The 15,179-nt window shown below is 38.9% G+C and overlaps 1 protein-coding gene across 1 annotated transcript in view; it reads right to left on the bottom strand.

Annotated features, from left to right (window-relative positions):
• Nucleotides 1-1,743: 1,743 nt before the first annotated feature.
• poc1b (POC1 centriolar protein B) overlaps nt 1,744-15,179 on the bottom strand; it is a 57,823-nt gene continuing 44,387 nt past the window's right edge. The window contains exons 11-12 of the mRNA XM_041997899.1: nt 4,336-4,641; nt 1,744-2,220 (exon numbers count right to left, since the gene is read on the bottom strand). Of these exons, the coding sequence (XP_041853833.1) occupies nt 2,083-2,220; nt 4,336-4,641 (444 nt within the window). The 3' untranslated portion in view covers nt 1,744-2,082. The remainder of the gene's footprint in view (nt 2,221-4,335; nt 4,642-15,179) is intronic.

Genomic DNA, 15,179 nt, shown 5'->3' with positions numbered 1-15,179 from the left:
AACCTGGCTTATCTTTAGAGAGATTCAACCCCCCTTCCGAATGACAGAAGTCCGTAAAGGTGCTTTTGGCATCTGGACAAAATATGTTTTATGAGGTCATTTAAATGGCAGAAAAACCAAAGATGGAGCTAAAAGACATAAGCGACACCAAACAACTTATCTGGCATGGAACCACTTTGGTACCCCACACCAGGAGGTATGAACGTTGCTGAGGGAACGGATATATGGACTGCTAGAATGCTGGGACTCCTGGTTTGAGCTAGGCCCTTCTGTGTGGAGCTTGCATGCCCTCCATGTGTATGTGAGTTTTCTCCTACTACTTCCAGCTTCCTTCCACCGTCCAAAGACATGTATGTTAGGTTAATTGGTCACGCTAAATTCTCCCGAGGAGTGAGTGTTAGCATGGGTGGTGGTTTGCCTCTATGTTGGCCTTGCAATGGACTGGTGACCTGTCCAGGGTACACCCTGCCTCTCACCTGGGATGGGCTCCAGCTCCCTGTGACCATGAATTGCAATAAGCTGGTACAAAAAATGGATGGATGCTGGACTCTGAAATAATTGGATTGACAGATTGGGGGGGTTATGCATGCTAGGAAATACACACAGTATTGGCTTTGTCTTGTGAATCTCTAGGATTAGCAGTTAATGTCAAGGTTAAAGTAAAGTTGGGGGTTTTTAGTTAATGGTAATCAGGAAGTTGCAGAAGCTCTGCTTCATTTAAAGAAGCGAAGAATCCAAAGTTTATACAAGTGTATCAATAAATGAAGTTTAATATTCTAAATTTGTCTCGCTGTGTTCTGTGTCCACTTTAAATACTTTTGTGAAAATGTAATTTATGTAGAACAACGTGGAAAAAGTCTATAAATTTTTACAAACCTTTATGGACTACTACAGTTGTGCCGCTGCTGGTCTACACATGTGGTGTAACAGGTTTTCTCTCTGCATTTTGAATGAGGTGCACTCAGGACCTTTTTTTCTAACAGGCTGAACCCCTTTTATGTAACCAGGAAAGAGGAGCAGGAGGAGAAAAACCAGCAAAGCCAGAGAGGAAATGAAGGATGTGGTAGGGAGGGCAAACAGCAGCCAGAGGAGAGCGCTCACTTTGTGTGGCTTCTTTTTCTTTTTTACAGCTTCCTCCCGCTTTGGCCACATTGCTTACCACATCTCAAGTGCTGGAAAACATAATGAGGTTTAGTCTTTAAACTGGGTGAGAGCAAGCCAGAACACTACAGTTGCAGACTATAAACAAATCACACAAGGAGCTTTGCCACATAAACGAGGCCTACGTAAAGTAGCAGTATGGTAATGAGCTTCAATGTCCACAATAAAAACAGCAGATGACTAGTTAATAACATACTCTGTAGCTAGCTTGTGTTACAATTGAAATAGCTTATCGTGTGCAATGAGCATAAAGTGAAAATTTATTACTTTTCAGACTCATTCTTGCAGAAAAACATACAAAACTCTGAGGTGGTGCAGTTCAGTCAATATATGCACATTGGTTTTACTATTACATAGCAATTTACAAAGATGCAAACATATTTTTGATAGAAAATTATTGCTGAAGCAGCATTTTGCTGAAACACCTGCTGATTTACAAGTATACACGTGTAAACACCCAGAGCTCATACAAAGAACTCATACAGCAGATAAGCTCTTCCTGGTTTTATAGCAGCAGCTGTTCACATGGGCTCTACCATCCATATCACCACACACACACACACACACACACACACACACACACACACACACACACACACACACACACACACACACACACACACACACACACACAAAGAGAGATATAACTGGAATGTCTGCTTGGTTGTGCAGCTGGGTGTCCAGAGGTGAGGAAAAGGGTACAGAAAACATGCTGTCCATACACACACACAAGCACACAATAACTCACTTTGCCTGCCACCCAAATCCTGATTAACTCATTGACCCCTCTGAGAAGGACCACTATGGTGCTCACTTTAAAAAAAAAAAAAAATCACACACACATACCAATATGTGTACACACACACAATAGTTGTATTAAAGCAATTTGAAACATTTGAGGATGAGGTCATCCTCAGGTGATCAATCCGTGCTGTCGCTCTCTGCCTCACGCCTCTCTCCTGATGCTCGCACGTCCTTGAGAATCTGAGATTGGTGCAGGAGACACTCCTTCATCTTGTCCTCCGTCAGGGTGAGACGCTCCTCCAGCACAGAAACAGTCTGAAAGCAGTTGTGTGGGTGGGAGGGCAAAATAATTACACAGCAGTCAGAGAATAATTACAGAGGCAGAAATCAGAGGAGCGACGAGCAGTCTGAGAGACCTGGAATCAATCCTGTCCCCGTTCTGGAAAAATAACAACAGCTACGCACAGAAGAAACTTTAGAACTCTTTCCTTTTTTTTCAAAAAGTTTGGCCTTGATGATGTAAATGTATTATTGGTGTATTATGTGTGTGTGTGTGTGTGTTTTAGAGAAAATGTTCATTTTTGATATCAAGACTTTAAAAGGCTGTAGCTCGGAATTTGTTTGAGATAAAGGCATACTGTAAATGAGAAAAATGCTGAAAATGAACCTAAGTTTATGATGGAAGTACATTTATTCATCTCTTTTGCATATTGAATGAGAATTGGTAAATAGCTGAGAAAGTACTTAATTAGCAAGAAAGAGTGTTTTGTGTTCTTTCTCTGTAATCTGCTCTGTATCTGACTATGAGATCAATAGGGTGTCATTCAAACTTGATTTTCCTCAAACTTTGAATAGTCTCCGGGGGTTAAGTGGAAATGAAGACTGAGCTCATAAAAATGCCGTCAAATTCAAACAACCTAAAGGAAAGACAAGGGTGTCCATTTTTCTTTTAACCATTGCTGAGAACACTGAATGGAGCATCTCGGTCCTACATATGAAATTTTGAGCTCTTAACATTTTATTTTCTGCATCATGATAAAATTTATGCCTTTATGGCTTTTCTACATGAATTAATGTTGAACATGTACTTATATATTTGATCAATCATGAACAGAATGCACTCATATGAGCAATTTGACATCCAAAATCTGCTTGCAAAACTGTGCACATCTTTCAGTGATGAAGGATGTGGTTAGTTCACAGAGTGGTAGTCAGTGAACTAAAGCCATTAATTAAAGCAACTGATTGACTGCAAGTGAAGTGCAGCAGCTCCTTATGGATTATCCTCACAGTTTTTGTGGCTTCCCTACAGTTTTACCAAGATCTTTCAAATCACGAATGAGGTGTTGTTGAAATGTATAAATTAGCAAAGAGTTATAAAAACAGAGCCGCTGCTCTATGTTCTTTGGGTTTGGCAGGATACAAGAATTTCAAACTTGATGCTGATGTCAAGGAAGATACTGCAGAGGAATGAAAAGACTAATCAAGAAGAGGTATAAAATATCTATAATAAACTGGACTCCAACTAACTTTAAACTTGTTTTAGAAATAGGATCATCAGATAAAACAATGACAAAATGATAGAAATATAATTAATGTAAGTTGCATGTTATGAAGTTATTTGGTTGACATTATTGAACAGGGTAAATGACAACCATGTTTTTGTTTTAACAGAGGTCTCCAGTCTCTCAATAAAGCAAAACATGCACACATACAGATTCTTGATACATAAGGATGAAAAAACTAAAAACTCTCAGCAAATATCTCCAGGTTGGACTGGCAGGCAGCTAGCTCAGTAGGAGAGGAGGTTTGCCAATTGGAAGGTTTTATCTGTGGATGAATGTGTGATGATGGTTTAAAAAAAGAAAGAGAGAGAGAAAAAAAAGCACAATGCCTGAGTATTCAACAAGACTAAGTGCCATAAAAATCCATCTATCTTTTACTGGTGTACTTTGCTTTCTCAAAAATTGGTCACAAAATTAGAGTGTTTGCAGTCTGGAACTCTTAAGGCCCATTTATGGTCGACGCAGACGGCTTCGCAAAAGACGGAAAGTTTCGTCATACGTCGCTGCCCTCATACTTACATGCGTCTTTTATGTTTCCATCGGTAGTAAGTCAAGTTCATCCACAAGTGGGCAGTGCTGAGTTCGGAGTTCAAGTCTGCGTTTTGACCCCGGCTGGCGGCAGTAATGCTTCGCTATAAAGTTGTTTCCAACTGCCCAACACGCCCTAAACACTCACATATAGTCTTTCCTCAAAAGCTTGTGCACAACAGTTTACAGTTATTGTGCTCGTCTTCATTCTTCTTCTACTTTTTTGTTCCCTTCCTGTTCCTCTTCTTCTTTTGTGTTTTTTGTGACTGAGCAGTAATTGAGGTATAATGTATTATGATTTTTTTTTTTTTAATTCCACCATTTACAGACAACTGACCTGCGTGAGAATATCCAGCTGTTGAACGATGTGCTGCAGTGTAGAGTCCAGACTCGACGGATGACCAGAGAGAACTTCCAGTGGGTGGGTCTGCACCGTCTCCTCCTCCTCTTCCTCTCTCCTTCCTTTTCCTGCACTGTGGACCCCAGTTTGGTTTCCAGTAGCTGAACCTGCCCAACTAGCAATTTCACCTCCTGTCCATCCCTCCACTCTCAAAGTGGCGTCAGGATGCGCCAGGAAGTCGTTGGAGTGATGATTGCTGGCTGTGGCCTGTGTGGGCGTCAAGCGTGTCCAACTGTTTAAGAGCTAGAGATGGCAACGAGAGAAGCTTGTGAGTATTTTCTTTAACACAGGTGCTCCACACAGCTCTTCCATGAAACCTTTCCAATTAAATTGATTGAATCCCACAAAAGATTGAAAACCCCATTAAGACACTGATGTTTAATTGAGGATATTGGACTCTTAAAAAAAATAGAAACTCATCTAAATGTCTTCAAAATGTAGATTTAGAAGATTATGCTATAAAAGAAAATCTATAAATAAAAAGGGAAAACTATAAGTATCCTAATCTGGCCGTGCCCACATCCCCACCCAACAGTAGTCCACATTGGCCTGACACTGTCTCCACAAACTGTACAGCATGACTTCAGACCTCTTCACACATCACTTCCACCATATGTCCACAACGATAAGACCCTCTTTAAGTTGCCTTTGCCCATTTACAAATTAACCAAACTAACCAACCTAATCCCGCTCTGGTGTGTCCTTTCACAAATCATTACACCATTACAGAATCAGAGGAGGTGTGATGGTAACTTGGGGGTGTTTGCTTATAGTATTAAGTATAAAGTCAGCATCTGATATATCCTCCACACCAGCTCCCCAGTTAACAATAAACAGCACACGTTACGGTCAATAACCTTACAATTTTAAAATTATTTAGACAAGTTGTGCTATAGTGTGTCAGTACAGATTTTTTACTCTTTCAAATGCCACAGTATGCAGGTGTATACAGTAATGTATTATAACATTACACCCTCGTGCTGCGATGCCAACATGCTGTATAAAAGCCCATCCACTGCTGTTACTACCTACCATGCCGGTTCAGAGGTGAATCAGATGTAAGTTTATCCTAATGCTCCCATTCTGCTTTGGACCTTTGTGAACGAGACTTCTGCTACATTATGTAATAGCAACTTCTAACATGAGGGTAATTCAGATGTACATGTGTTGAGTGTTATATTATAGTCATATGGATGCAAGCGAAAGTTTCAGAATGGTAAGATATTCCCTTTCCCTTTACTTTCCAACAGTAGCCTAGCCTAGCCTTTTAGTTATCAGCTGCTAAAATAATGCTAATGTTGGTGAACCGCCGAGATGTTTGGTATCATTTACTGTCTACGACAAAAAAGCATGTGTTGTATTGAGGTCACAAACACCATCGCAGTCCATTTAAGAGACATAGCTCAGCTAAGAAGCTCAGTTTATTAGACTGAACATTCAATATATTGCTGTAAATATGTTGCATTCAGCAAAAAGACAATTTGTCCACAGTACAATGTTGACAAATTTTTGGTCCTATTTGGCATAATGCTCATGACTATGGAACGGGCTAATCTTGTTATTTTACTGCAGTAATTCTTCAACTAATCCAGTTAAATCCCATGAAACTTTATATAAAAAAATAATAAAAAAAATGCAAAATATAATTTTGGTCATAACGCCCAGCACTCCATGGAAGCAACAAGACACCCAACATTCACAACATATCTGTAAACAAATCAGGGACTGTTCTCTTAGAAACTATGTTCTAGTCTGGACCTGTCATTAATGGGATGGTAGACATTTGATCTTTACTGAAATCATAGTTCAAATGTAAATGAATAATTCAGCAGCAGATTGAGTCCAAGATTCAATATTCCATGCTAATAATAATAATAAAAAACATAAACTGAGGCCTAAGGATCTATCCTGCTTCAGTGCCATGTGTAAAACCAACATAAATCATAAATCACAGTGTGTGTGAGAGAGCTTATGCTCCCTGGTAATGGATAAGGCTGAACAGGGTTGACCAACATCTCACTGTTCCATCAGTGGAACAGACCTTGAGCATGTTTCAACTTGGCAGACTGACGTAGGCGGATGTTTCACGCTGGCGGATTACAGACTGTACTCTGGAGTTGTGACTGACTGACTACCCTGCTATCTAAAGACAAGTTTACAAGGTTTCTTACACGCCAAGGAAGGGAGAGTGACAGCCATGAAGCAAAGCACAGGAAATTATCATTATATCTCTTGGATCTTAACTTTTACCCAGGGTTTTATTTCTTTATTTAACCTTAAATTATATGGTTTTAAATCACTGAGACAGATTAATTAAATTAGGGATTATCACTTACTTTCAAGTTCACCTTGATTGTTATGTTATGTTGCGATAACTAGCTACAGTGGGTGGTTATCTCAAGAAACAAAAGGTCAAGTCCTCAAGGTAAACAGAAAATTTACATTAGTGTAATCTCTCTGCTTTGTTATGAATGCTTTTCATATGATGATTTAATGATGCTGTTCTCCATCATTTTTACTGAATCCAAACCACGGTTATATTACTGAAGGACTGGAGGCTTTTCGGCCATCTTCTTTGACAGTTTGGGAAAATAACAAGTTTACTTTCAGCATCACCTCCACACTTCTGGCTTTCTTCTGCTGTACTCATTCTGTCCTACGATTCTGACCATTTTCCTTTCTCAGTCTCCTGGCAGGTTATTGTATTTATTTTTTTTCTCCCCTTTTAGCATTTCTTAGCATTTAGCAACCAGCTTAGAGGTGCATTACTGCCAACTACTGGACTGGAGTTCTTGAGAGATATACAGCTGGTTTTGTGGATTTAAAATTGATTGAAAATGTCTCATAGTTATCATGAAAATTTATGCTAATTTAACTATAATTAATTTTGATATTATCTTTTGATATGATCAGTTAAATGACAGATACATCCTTTCCAACATCTTTTACTAGAAAACACATTAAAAATGATGTTTTTCTGTAGATAAAAGCTGGAAAAGCCTTAAACTGAGCAACAGTTACCTTAATTTATTAATGTTGGTTTAGTTTAGTCTGGAAAATGTCCAAAAGTAACAACGGACCATCATGATGATGACCTGCTGGTTGGATTCTGTACAATCAGAATCAGAATCAGAATCAGAAATACTTTATTAATCCAGGAGAGGTCATTTTTAATAAAAGTTAATGTAACTAGGGGACTTCTGACATGCTGGTTTAATAAGAGGATCACTTCAGATATATTTGTGAAATTAATGATCAATCGTTTATATCTGCAGTAAGTGGTACAAAGTTTGGTGATAGTGGTGTGTTTTGTGTAAGGTGGACGTGGTTAGGAGGTGCATGGAGAGCGCCGACAGGAACAGAAGGGTAAAATTAATGAGGGATGTGTTTGAGGGATGAAGAGGAAGGAAGAGGAGGAGGGTGTCACACATTCCTTGCCTAATGCACGGAGCAATCGATTCCGGCTTGCTTCCTGCAGACAGTCTTCACTTCAAAGAAAGAGCAGAGGGAGGGCAGAAGAGCAAAGAAGACGGAGGGAGGAGAGGAGGAGTGTACCAGTGTTTTTAGACAAAAGAGGATGAGGGGTGTTACATTTAGCTCCTGAGAGGAGATGAACAAAGCTGTCAGTGTGTGGTTAGAGTCATTTTTTGCTATCTGTGCTTGTTTCTTTCTGTTTTCCTCACTTCACCTTTCATGACTGCCCTCCCCTCCCCTCCTCGGCTGCATCTGGCCAACATCTGCTCTGCTCATTTACGCTCGGAAGATCCAGACCTCCGTCCCTCTGCCAGGAAGTTTGGGTGCAGTCAAATGTTTAACAGGAAGGTACACCAGCTGGCCTGCGTGCCAATCAAAGCCTCCAACACTGAATGGATTTTAACCAAAGACTAACAGGGAAACATTCATAACTGCACAATGAATATATGTATTTAAAAAAATCACATCTAAAAGGACTAATCAGTAGGTATACAGTGGGTGTTCAACATTATGGGGACATCTGGACCTACAGTGATACCAGTTAATTTTATAATATGTACTGACCTACAAATTAGATATGTAATAGCAAATTAATACTTTACCTCAAGGTACACAGTTGGAGCCTGAAGTATCTGGCTAAACCATTGTAATTAGGGTCTAGCCTGATAAAATAACATAAAATCTTGTCTGGAAGGGTTTGCTGAAAGTCCAAAGTCACGGTTTGCTGTAATTGTGGTCAGCCGTGGCAGGAATGTGATGGCGTACTGGTGTTTCTATGCAAAATGTTGGTGTTTATGTAGGGTTGTACAAAGCTAAATGAACTAAAAGCCATTTATTACAATACTACTCCTACATACTACTGATGGTCAGATGCAACCTGAGTAGCTATGATCATTCATTGATAATGTTAATAACTTGACTCTAGCAGCATTACCTGAAATGGTAACATCATAAGAAAACAATCCGTATTAAAATCTCAACAGTGGCTGTGATGTGAATGATCAAAAGGACCCTCGAGAGAAAACAGATCACAAATAGCCTCCTCTCCGCTTCTAAATTAAATCACAGATGTCCGATCAAAAACATGATTAGCATGAGCACCAGAATTAGCTGCATGCTCTCTTTTGGCAGGAAAGCGGAGGCACTGAAGACCCCTACACAACAAAAAGCTGTTTGATCTTAAGTGAGGGGTTTCTCTGAAGTAGTACCTTCCACTTCACAATCTCTCTGCTCTACCTGATGCCACATCTAATTCTTAAAAAGCTGCAAGAAGTATTTTTTTCTAAAACACTGAAAATCCAACTAGTCATGGGTACTGTTTAACAGAGCTGTTTATTTAAATCTAAATTTCACCTTTTTTTTTTAACCCATAATCACTTTCAAGTCAATGTGATTTAAAAATAATGTTCATCAGTGAAGTTTTAGTTGGTAGAGACTTCTGTATTTAAAAGGTGCATTGTTGTAGTGTTGCACACGTATGTTGCACCAGTCAGAGCTGCCTGCCCAGCAGAGAGGACACAGCTGGGCGTAGTTCAGTATTCATATTAAGGAGCAGGGCCTCATGATTCCAAAGTCCTGGCTATGCTTACATACTACCTTAACCACGATTGAAAAGTAAACCTCCGAGGGTTCTAAAGATTTTTTTATTGTTTAAGATTTAAGGAAATGATCCATCTGTACTTCTGAATCTGTCCACGCCGCTAAGATGACAGAGATGTCTGGCACTGTGGTATTTAAAAGTCTAAGCAGGAGAAAGAATATACAGCCAATTAATCATGAATCAACCACTGAATGTACTTTTATTTTATTTATGTATTTTAAACAGCCATTATCATCAAACTGTTCACATTTTGACATCATCAGAGCAAAATGACAGCTAACACACGAGAAGCTAATGAGACATTGATATTTCATGTCGTGGTTCACCCACCACTGTTAGCTGTCCTTTCAATGAATTATTTCAGAAGAAGGAATTGCCATTGCATCAGTATACTGAAATACACTATATTCATGTTATAATATCACTGTAACAGGAATTTTTTTACATTTTCTGCAACCGTTAAATATCCCTGACTTTTTGTGAGTAGTGTATTTTGCATGGTGAGTCTTCAAGATAAAATAAAAGTCTGGTGTAGTTTAAAACAGCCCTTACACTGTATTTTGCTTCAATATAATATTCTATGGACTTTTTTTATGTTATTTTTCCTTCTTTTTGCTGCTGTAAAAGAATTTCCCCTTGTGGGATGAATAAAAGTCTAATTTGATTCACATAGGACACCTTCATTGTCCGCATCCCTTAAAGTACTACAGCTTGTGAGGCTTTTGACCATCCATTGGCTTTTATTGTTGCCATTTTTGTCTTCTTGGTCTCTTGCACCCTGAAGAAAGTGGACAAAGTCCATAGCAGCATTTTTTATTTAACTGAGAATTAATGTGTCTGGTGGAGGTGGGGACCAACAAAGATGTGTGGTGCAGAAAATAAGTTAGATGAGGAGCCAGAATACATATATGCAGCTGTCAAGATCAATACATTACCATCTTTCCCTGCCAAGTCATGTGAGACACGTCAGTGATTAACCAAAACTATAGTCCCCTTCATAGCAGGTCTTTAAAAAGATCCTTAACTACACATCTGTAATGTTAAACTTTTAAAAGTGAAACATTTTTGTAATTAATGGCAGACACTTTAAAACTCACTTTAAAATAAGTTAAATGAAAGATGAATCCACTTTAAATGGTACACATAAAAAAAGCACAGATTTGGGTGTCTGGTGTCATTATATAATAAAAAAAACAAAACTTTTGATTAAAAACACAATGACATTGAATGATAATGAGCCCCTCAGATCTGAAGGGTAAATTTATGTCACTTTTTGAAGCTGAAACTCTAATAGTTGTTGCTTTTTACTTTGCTGTTAGCATCAAATTGCTCCATTAGTTAAACTGCAGACTTAGAAAGATAAACAAATGAGCTGATAATGCTCCACAAGACCAGAAAATCTAACTTTCATTTAACCACTCTTCATTAAGTGTTGGCATCGCTGGTGTATGAATGTGTGGATGAATGTTCGGTGATGGTCGGAGAGGCCGTAGGCGCAGACTGGCAGCCACGTTTCCGTCAGCTTGCCCCAGGGCAGCTGTGGCTACACACGTAGCTTACCATCACCAGGTATGAGTGAGGAGTGGATGAATACTGGATTCACAATGTAAAGCGTTTTGGGTGCCTTGAAAAGCGCTATATAAAATCTAATCCATTATTATTATTATTATTATTAAGACCTCAGAAAATTGTCAGATTGTGAAAAAATGTTATGTCTCCTTTAAATAATTTAACTTTTAGTGATGATAATGAAAATACTATGATTTGTTGTACAATGTATGGTTGAGAACTGTGTCCTGATGCTGTGTTTGCTTTAATGCTTCCTTTCATAAGCGCTATATGGTCTGAAAACACTGCAGTTAAAGGCAATTCACTGCTGAGCAGGATATTTTCATTTCACCGCGTGGGTGGCTACCATGCGGATGTCAGACGCAGACAGATAGGGGAGAACGAAGGAGGGTGAGAACACAAGTGGATGTATCCACTTCCTCAAAGTCACATGAACATCCTCCCTGCTTCCTGGCGGTCTTTCAGCCCCAGCCATTTAAAAACATCAGCACTGGTCTACCGCTCACAAAAATATCTTTGGATTTGGGTTCAAGTGTCGACGTGCTTGCCTGCTTTTCCTGTGCAGTTTAATTGGAAAGTCAGTTTGTGTGTCCACATGTGGGTGTGATCATTATCTGTGCCTGTGTTTTGTTTGGAGACAAATATAGCTGCAGGTGTGGACACAGCAACTTGGTAGATTACAATTAGGTGTGACATGGAAAATGAAACCTGTGATGTGGCACTTTGGCAGGACTGACAGGAAAAGAAGGCTTCAGATCTCTTGCCAGTTCTATCGGCCATCTGAGCTCTGGGTAAAGGTCAAGCAACGGAGAGGATGTTGTTTGAGTCTCTGCTCATAACCACAGAGGTGGCTGCTTACTTTGTAGGTAGTGAAAGATAGAAAGGTACAGAAGGTCCTTCCTGCCAACAGCTGTCGCTCTCTAGAACAAGACTTGAACTGTCTCATCAATTATTTCTAAGTTAAAATAGAAAAAAAGAAACCCTACTCCAACTTTACAGTTTCTCTTAGGATATAGAGAAACTGTAATTTCCTTTAAAGAAGATAATTGATATGTTTAATGAATTGCACATTGTAGCAAACCAACGTCAAGTATCTGAGGGGCTTTACATGTTAGTTGTACAGATCATAATGTCTGCAGGGTCTTGATCACAGCTCTGAATCCATCTTTCTTCACAGTACATAGATCCAGGTCTTTGGCTGTTTGGATTGTGATGGTGTTGTGAAGCAGTATCTCTTACAGTCAAGGCAACTAGTAACATTTGACTCAAGTGTCTATTCTTGGTACTCCAAAGCACATTTGTGTCTGAAGTTGTGCAGCAAATTGCTTATGTTTCAGCCTCTGGTGATAACTTCAGTTAAAAACAATTTACAGTGAACAGTTGGTCCATGTTTGATCTTATAAAGAAGCACTACTGAACTTTAGCAGATTTTCTTAGTGAGGCACTCCTAATGACGGCTAGTTCAACATTTGTCTTGCATCCTCTCTCTTCTCTCAGCTCTCTTCAGCCAGTAAAAGTCAGTCTGATTTTATATCTTGTTCTGTCCCTCCCTCTCTCCTTTCCTCTCTTTCTCCAATAATGTTTTGCATTTCTTCCATATCAATGAATGTGATATGGCATGTAAAGCGAAAGCCAACTGTAAAGAGTTCGGGAAGCAAAAGTTGTGAAGCGCAGTTTCTCAGCCTTGAGACACTGCAGGGCAACAACAGTTCCAAGATTATTCATAATACATGTCTCTGTGCCATCAAAAAAAGTCAGAAAATGGTCTGAAAGTTACACAGTTCTACTTTAGTCCTTCTGCATTGCCAGTGATGTAAAATGGCACTTGTCATTCATACTATTGTACTTAAAGGAGTAAAAGCAAACTATCTTCGGACAACAGATATGGCTCTTTAATCCTGAGTCATCATGTTCAACTTCAACAGCTGCAACAGCTTCACTTTCTGAATTTTTCCCATCCATTTCACCGCTCAACATCTCCACTAACACGGTTGCTGTGCTGCATGCATGTTCAGTGTTCAGCAGTCAAAAAAATTCTCCCTCAAACACTTTCACACTGCATACTGCTCCCAATGTAGTTGAGGCTATTTAAACCGGTATTTGAGGTATAAGACAAATTCATACATTTTCAGTATGAACTATTATAGCGCACACCACTTTTATCCTGTATAGTTTACTCACTTCATACCAGTCAATGAAGATGTGTCTGATTCTTCACTGCTTAATAATCAGTAACTGCATCCAAAAGACAAGGACTCTGCTTGTCAATCACCAGAGGAAGATTTATGGTGACCAGCTCCAGCTGCAGGAGCTGTGTTTGGGCTTGCTGTGTTTGTTGCTGAATGAATAGTAAGATGTGGTTGTGTGCATTGGCCTGTCGGTAATGATGAACAGACAGTGCTTGTGTGTGGCATCCAGAGGGTAACAATTTGCTTTTTTAAGTTAGTGCTGGCTTCCTGACTTTCACCAGCTAAGCTCCAACACTGTAGCAGATGAAGCACATGACTGGCTCTGGAAAAAATGTCACTTACAGCACCTGACATGAGCATCATGTGTAACTTAAAAGATTAATACACAGCAGCATGCACGTTTTGGGACTATAACAACAAATACGAAGTGATGAAGTACAGATCTTAACATAATTAAGCACACCCCAAAACCGGAACACTTTTAATGAAACTAATCTCATTGAATAAATACAGAATGCCTTTTCCTCATATACCAACATGTACAAAATAATTATATGCTAATTATATTAATGTGTTGCCAGTGTTGTTGCTCCTAATTCTAAAGCTTAATGCAATAGATGTTCTGGTTGGCTCTGCTGTTGTATAACAATGTCAGGATGTATTTGATCATTTATGCAGAAATGCTGCTTCTGGCTTAAGGAGAGGAATCAGTCCTGACGGCAAGCAAGACAGAGTCCTGAAAATGTGAGAAGACTGGCAGATGGGGACAGAAAAATGCGAGCGAGGAAGTGAGACAGCTCTATTATATAATGGATGGATGGAGAAATCTAATCATATGACGCTTATTTGCTACACCTAGCTCAACCCTAATGCAGACTGTTTGGACAGTTATTGAAATGTGGAGGAGGATGTAATTTCCTGTGCAGATTGCCTCTTGAGGTAAATTTCTGATTTATGGCATGATGACACAGGTAAAGGTATTTGACTTCATTCTATTAAGATTTTTTCTTGTATTGCTATGCGCCAGCTGTTTTAAAGCAGATGTTTTACTCTTGTGCACATATTGGTTTGTATAACTCTTGCTATCTGCAGACTGAACGATTCTGGACAAAAGTTCACATTGTAGTCAGCAGCAGAAATTAAATTTTATCCAGAAAAGCTAATGAACAGTTTCCTGTGTTAGAGCAAAAACCAACAACAGGAAAAAAAAAACAAAAAAAACACAAGAGGCACCTATAATTCAAATGTCATTACATGTCATTACTCAACAGGCGTGTTTGTAAGCCAAGTTCAGAAGCACCAAACAGATGCATAGTCCAGAACAGAGTCTGCAAATTCATTCAGACCGAACTGAAAATACAAGTTTTGATAATAAAAATAATTTGGATAAAAGAGAAAGTTGTTGCAATGAAAATACTGAAAAAACTCTATGTCGTATTATTTGCAAAATAATCTACAACTTCACAAAAGAATCCCATTCAACTGATTAAATGTTTAGTGCTAAAGTATAATTCATGTACAGAATAGGATAAAAATCTACATCTACAGTTTTCACCAAAACTCCCAGACACAGAGATACCCTAAACTTTTTAAGTTTCCAGCAAAAGAGCCAAGCAGAAAGCAGCCTCACAGCAGTTTCATAGAAAATTATCACACTCCCTCATTACTAATCACATTTTAACTTCTCCAGGAACTGCAAGGTCTAGTTTTGTACCACTGCTTTGGCTAGAACAAATGCAACACATCTGCTGGATTTAATTAATGCTGCCGATAAATAAGTATTGTAATAACTGTATGCCTTAAACAACATTGAAGACGTAGAATGGACACAAAGTCTATCTCTAATTTTTATTAGCTCTCTCCTGGGACACAAGATTCTGGTTATCAAAAAAGAGAGGACAGATATGCTGTAGATGAAAAAATATCATCTTACTTAGTGGAGGAAAGAT

This window comes from Melanotaenia boesemani, chromosome 10 (genome assembly GCF_017639745.1).
Source record: "Melanotaenia boesemani isolate fMelBoe1 chromosome 10, fMelBoe1.pri, whole genome shotgun sequence".
Classification (NCBI taxonomy): domain Eukaryota; kingdom Metazoa; phylum Chordata; class Actinopteri; order Atheriniformes; family Melanotaeniidae; genus Melanotaenia; species Melanotaenia boesemani.
The sequence above is the reverse complement of the archived record's forward strand: the minus strand, read 5'-3'. Positions and strand labels throughout refer to the sequence as shown.